At 37.3% G+C, this 6,430-nt stretch overlaps 1 protein-coding gene across 1 annotated transcript; it reads left to right on the top strand.

Moving 5' to 3' along the window:
• Window positions 1–4,826: 4,826 nt before the first annotated feature.
• LOC118743644 lies at window positions 4,827–5,545 on the top strand. The gene is made up of 2 exons (XM_036476407.1): window positions 4,827–5,089; window positions 5,207–5,545. The coding sequence occupies exons 1-2, from the start codon at window positions 4,907–4,909 to the stop codon at window positions 5,276–5,278; spliced, it is 255 nt and encodes an 84-aa protein (XP_036332300.1). The 5' UTR covers window positions 4,827–4,906; the 3' UTR covers window positions 5,279–5,545.
• Window positions 5,546–6,430: the final 885 nt, after the last annotated feature.

Genomic DNA, 6,430 nt, shown 5'->3' with positions numbered 1-6,430 from the left:
GCTTATATATGTATTGATCAAGCACAAGATGTCGGCACGTCCAAACAGTCTCGAAGTCACGCTGCGAATGATATATATGAAACTTATTAAATTAAGCAAAAGCAAGTGATTATCGCGGAGCAACTATGATGCAGGGTTACCAAGTATACCCACTAAACTTCGATTTACCCTTTGAATTTGCCCATTTGCTTTGTGGGAATGCACTGCTACTTTTACATGCGTGATGTTCCTGTTTGCATTTTCATTTTGGTTATGCCAAAATGTCCCGCTAATACCCTCTTACGCAGTCCCTTCGGAATGAACACTCTCATCCCTCGGAGCAAGCAACCCTTTTGTAAAGAAAATTCTGATTGGGCTATACCGAAAAGAAATGACGGTTCACAATCGCGGCCATATTGTCTCGATGACGTCCACTTCATCGATGTTTTCGTTGACTTTAGCGTACGGCTGGCGCGATAGTGCATCAGCATTCGCATTTTCGCAGCTTTTCTTTATGCGTATTTCGTACTCTAATGATCCTAAGTAAATTGCGTATTGCTTGCATTCTTGTCGCAGACAGGGTTGACAGTCCCTTACGTGGCGAAAATATCTGAGCTACAGCTTTGTTGTCGGTGGCTGAGATAAATTTCCGGCCAAATAAATATTGGTAGAATTTTCGCACACCAAATATAATGGCGTACGCCTCTCGATCCACTTGGCTTTAACGTTGTTGAGTCTGATTCAACGTCTGCGACGCGAACTGTATAGGTTTCTCTGTACCGTCTTTGTAAACGTGGCTAAGTACTGCCCCCACCCCAATCGGGCTCGCATCCACAGCTAGCACAATGGGCAACTGCGGATCATATAGTGTTAACACTGTATCGAATTGCATTTCTTACAATCCAGGTCAAAATGAAACGGTATGTCTTTGCGTAGTAATCTATTGAGCGGGTACACTGCCGTGCTCAAGTTTCTTATGAATCGCCCATAATAATTTACAATACCTATGTACATTTTCACCCGCTTTGATGTCACCGGGACCTACACGAAACCCAAACAGTCCAACGGAGTTTTACAATAGCTAACAAATTGTGTATCAGTCGGTTTTACTTTACAGGGTCCAAAATGCTTTTTAGCGTCGGAGCGCCGGTGTCGATTTCAAACAAAATCATCAGGCCATTTACGGCTACCCTACTCATTATTTTCTTTCGTTTCGATACCGCATCTCCATTACCGCCCCCGCTCACTTTGAACAACTCCTCCACAACTTTTTCTTGTGTTATTTGATTTAGTGTTCTCTTTCTTTTAAAGCACATTTTCCTCAAATGACCTTCTTACAGCAATGACAAATTGCTTCTTTATATTTACATTCGTTTGCCTCGTGGGAAGTGTTCCCACATCGAAAACAACTCTTCTCTTTACCTTCAGATTTTGGTTTCTCTTTTCTGTTCTGTCTTTGCTTTGCTTCTCCTCCTTCTTGTAGTTAACCTTATTAACTTCACCTAGAGGCACCTGTTTTTGCAGTTCACCTCCTTCTCTTTCTGTTAATTCATATGCACATGCTATTTGAATTGCGTCTACCAAGGTTAAAACTTTTTCCAGCAAAAACAAATTGATTCCGTAATGCGGTATCCGCATACATACCAAAATTACATCCCGTTGCTAATCGGCGCAGCGCCTTCAAAAACTCTGAACACGTCTCCTCGACTTTTTGTTTGCGCGAGTGAAATCTATAACTTTCTAGGATTTCATTGTGCTTGGGATTGAAGTGTTCTTCTAGCAACTTCACGATCGCCTCGTACTCCATAATTTCCGGTGTATTCGGCAATGCTTTATCACACAGTATATCATACACTGCTGTACCCAAATAGTGCAGCAAAAATTGTCGTTTTTTTGCGGCATCTGCTTCAAATATTTCTAAGGCCGTTTCAAACATCTTGACCCAACGACTCCCAAGTAGTAATTTTTGCATCGAATCAGTCAAAAGTAAACGACGTACTTGCCATTTTGACTGCTGTCTTCACCGATTCTGCTATTATATTTGAAACCGCGTATGAGTGTCTTTTTCGTACTTCTCGTCGCCAGAATTGTTATATACGCCCGAATCACAATATAACCAGTAAACAACCTTCGGTGAATTTGGCGACTGCCTTCCTCGGGGATGAATATGCTAGGGATGAAATTATTGGTACACACGCCATCCAAGCACGCAGGGTTGCTTTTAAGCAACAAGAAATAATTAACTCCAAATAGTTTCAAAAATATAGTGTAAAACGAATAATTCCACATAAAATGGTATACATAAATGACTAATTATACCCGAGCGCACTTGTGCACAAGGGTATTATAACTTTGTTCACATAACGGTTGTTTGTAACAGGCAAAACGAATCGAGATAGATATAGACAAATGAATACATAAATGATCGGGATGAAAAGAGAAATCGATTAAGCGGTAACTGTCTGTCCGTCCGTCCGCCCGTCTGTCCGTCCGTCTGTGCACACGATAACTCGAGTAAAAATTAAGATATCTTAACGAAACTTGGCACGTTTACTACTTTCGGGCGTAGGACGGATGGTATTGAAAATGGGCAAAATCGGACAACAACCACGCCTACCTCCCATATAACGGTAATTTTCAGAAATACGAAAACTGCGATATTTTAGTAACTACTGAAGATTATTCACTCAAAATTGATATTTGCAATAACTTTAAGACGAAAAATAAGAATATTATAAATTTTTGAAAAATGGGCGTAGCCACGCCCACTTAGTGTTACATGTGTATATCTTGGCAACCGCTGCACCGATTTCTTCCAAACTTGGCACAGTATTGGCCTTGGATACCAAATGGCCGAAAATTTAAAAAATGGGACAATAACCACGCCCACATCCCATATAACGGTAATTTGGAGAAATACGAAATCTTCGATAAATCCGTAAATATTGAAGCTAATTTATTCAAAATTGATGCTTGCAACAATTCTTTATCAGGAAATACGCTTATCATAAAATTTTTGAAAATGGGCGTGGCACCGCCCACTTATGATCACATATATGTATCTCGGTAACCGTTCTACCAATTTGTACCAAACTCGGTATGGTTATTGTGCTTGCCACATAAAAGCAAAACGTTCAAAATTATTGAAATCGGACTAAAATTACGGCTTTTCATATAACGGTAAATTTTAGAAATGCTCGAAACGTCAATATTTCGAAATTTACGGACGCTAATTTATTCAAAATTGATACACCCCGGCTTACCATGTAGCTGTAGCTTCCGGAAAGGTGAAAAGGCATATATGTAATACTTTCGCCGGGTGTTTAATGTTCGGCCCCGCCCGAACTTAGACTTTCTTTCTTTTTTTTTTAATCTTGAATTTTCGAATATCGAACAAACTGGATTTGTTTATCGAACTCTGAATGGAGGCTTTGAGCTTTTCAGGCGAAGCTTAGGATAAAGCAGATTATATCAATGTTGAGTCGGCGTAAAACTGTAAAGGTCTGATTATGCATACTTCGCATAACTTCGCACAACCATTTGTACCAGTGCAATAAAAATTTAACTTAAGAAGATGTGAAGCAAAATCTAGTCTCAACAGATCGTTAAGTTTTTAAAAGCTCTGCTAATTTATGGGTAACGGAATACATACAAAATACATACAAAGTACATATGAAATTACAGTTTGAAGTTTATGCGAAGTTATGCGAAGTATGCATAATCAGACCATAAGTTCCTCCCCTATGTGTGACAACATCAATGCGCACGCCACAAATCGTAGGAAAAGCTTGGCCAAGCACTAACATACATATGTATGTGTAAGCGCCAATCTATTGCTATTAATTTACTAAAAATAATGAAATTTAATTTCTTTAACAAAATCGGGCGCAAATTTTCTATTTTATAAATATATGTATATTTCCGTTGAATTGAGCATTATTTTAACTGCTAATTTTATTAAATTTTAAATAATTGTTTTGCGTGGGACCTGGATACGATCCCTGGTCCGAGCAAAATCTAAATTACAAAAAGTTGTTTCTAACAGCGGCCGCCCCTCGGCAGGCAATGGCAAAACTCTGAGTTTATATCTGCTAGGCATGGATAACACTGCGCTGCGCGGCGCAATTGCGTTTACACCGTAGCTGGAGTTGCCGCGCCAACTCCAGTATATGGAAAGCGCCAGCGCCATTAACACCAAGCAAAATATGAGGCACACACACAATTCGCCTTAACTCTTTGAAAATTTACACGAACTTTGTTTTTGCTTTTGAGTGTTGAGAACGCATATTTAAAGCTTTTACTCAAGAATGATAGAATATCGTGGCATTTACTATATTCCTAGCAATTAAATTCAGTTGGCGGTAAAAGCTTAAAAGCGGTAAAAATTATAGAAATAATAGACATGACACCACTGTATGGTGCATGGTGTACTGCACTGTATGACGATGGGTACTGTGGTGACACTCAGATGGCGCCGTGTTCAAATCAGTACACTGCGCTATTGCACTGGGTTAGTGCGCTGACACCACAGGTGGCGCTGGCGTTATTGAGCTAGCGCAAAAAAAATTGCGCGATTACCCATAGCTAATATCTGCTATGAAAAACAGTTTCTGATTAAAACCATTTACCATTAGGAGGCGGCGTAAAACTGTAGGTTACTCCTCTTTCTCTGACAAATCGCAGGAGAAGCTGGCCTAATGTGTAAGCGCCAAATATTTATTTATTTAGATAGTAAATAATCTTCTTTGAATTCTTATAAAACACAGTGTTGTAACTTTTCACAGCGTGAACCCTTTTCGATAATTCTTTTTTTATCGGAAAGGTGGTACCTCAAGAGTGGTCCCATATAAACTTAGTTCCGAACATTGGATCAAGTTTTTTGTTTAAAAATTACTTTTTCTTTCCTTTTCAGTACGATTGCTGTGGTATGAATGGACCCAATGATTACATCGACAGTGGTCTCAGCATACCGCCAAGCTGTTATCTTAACCGCAAGTCGTCTATTGCAAATGATCTCTATACTTCCGGTTGTGTTGCCAAGTTAACACAAGCCTTTGAAATGGGTTCGCGCATTGAAGTGATCAGTGATTGGACATTGGTGGGTGTGGAGGTGAGTTTTTGGATATCTATAAAAAAAAAAAGAATTAAATAATTCTACGCTTTTTTTAATCCCGTATGTACGTGCATATGTATTACATCACAATATATATTTTTTAATACATTTTAGGGCGCAACAATTATTGTCGCCTGCGTCTTGGGCATCAGCTTCAAAAATATGGAAAGAAGACGATACTATTAGTACAAATTCAATTTTGTTACTACTTATGTATTTATTTGTTGTTGACAGTATTTCAAATTAGCAGTTTTATATGTACATATATTTTATTTACACATAATTACTACATATGTATATGTATGTATTTAAATTATTATTAGATTCTAACTATTGCGAAGCATTAAAAATAAATATTAAGTTATTGTGAGGTAGGTATGTATGTATGTATGTAGATAAATACATATGTAATACCGGATCTATGGAAGGACATATGTACACCCGATCACTAGAAACTAGGTTTAATACATTTTTTTTTTTAAGAAAATATGCTTTAACGAAAACCATATAACTTAAAGTTTTAAACTTAGTACAATATATATAAAAATTCGACGCAGTTCCAAAAATTGTAATCAAAATTTCAGACTTTTAAATTGGAATTTCTGGAATTCGAATTTATTATATTAGCGGTGTTGCTCCGATACAAAAAATTTGGAACATACACACTTTTTATGGAAGAAAGCGCTTAACAAAGTCAGCGAAAAAAGCTTTCAAAAATCAATGAAATTTTTTAGCTAACTCAAACTTGCACCACCCGACCTAGAAACGTATATTAAAGGATGTTACACTGAAAGTAAAATCTGCGTAAATATAACGAAAACTTGCTTACATTTTACGAAAGTTATCGTCATTTTGAGCCACGAAAGTCTTCGTTGTTTGTACAAAACCGTTTTCGTACATACTACGAAAATATGAGACATCAGATCTTAGTACATTTTACGAACGTATTCGTACTATTAACGAACGAATTTCGTACTATTTACTAAAGAATTTCATACTATTTCTTTATTTTTTTACGAAATTTTTGTAAAATGCACGAAAATAATTCGTATACGTAACGAAACTATTTTCCTAAAATCTGCGGTTGTTTCCTAGAACTTCCGATTGCTTACATTCACCACACTATAAAAAGCATAAAACGAATTATAACACAACACTTTTATTTTTGTTTTTATTCTTAATGTTAAGCGTTTTTCTTTAACAAAACGTTTTGCAATGTGTTAATGTGGAGGTACTTGGCAGATTCGCAGCTTCTACGATGTTTGTGTCCTTTCTCGACTATAAATTATAAGGCGTGTAAAAAGCAAGTTTCAGGGAAAAATCATACATGTACTTTCT

The sequence above is a fragment of the Rhagoletis pomonella genome, unplaced genomic scaffold (assembly GCF_013731165.1).
Source record: "Rhagoletis pomonella isolate Grant_MI unplaced genomic scaffold, Rhpom_1.0 Rhpom_scaffold_00007, whole genome shotgun sequence".
Lineage (NCBI taxonomy): Eukaryota > Metazoa > Arthropoda > Insecta > Diptera > Tephritidae > Rhagoletis > Rhagoletis pomonella.
Note: the sequence above shows the minus strand (reverse complement) of the source record. Positions and strands in the feature narration are given on the sequence as shown.

Excerpts from the sequence above, each read along its gene's own strand:
- LOC118743644 (XM_036476407.1), top strand. The coding sequence starts at position 4,907 with ATGAATGGACCCAATGATTACATCGACAGTGGTCTCAGCATACCGCCA. Across the intron at positions 5,090-5,206 it reads GGACATTGGTGGGTGTGGAG|GGCGCAACAATTATTGTCGC; the intron begins GTGAGTTTTTGG and ends AATACATTTTAG.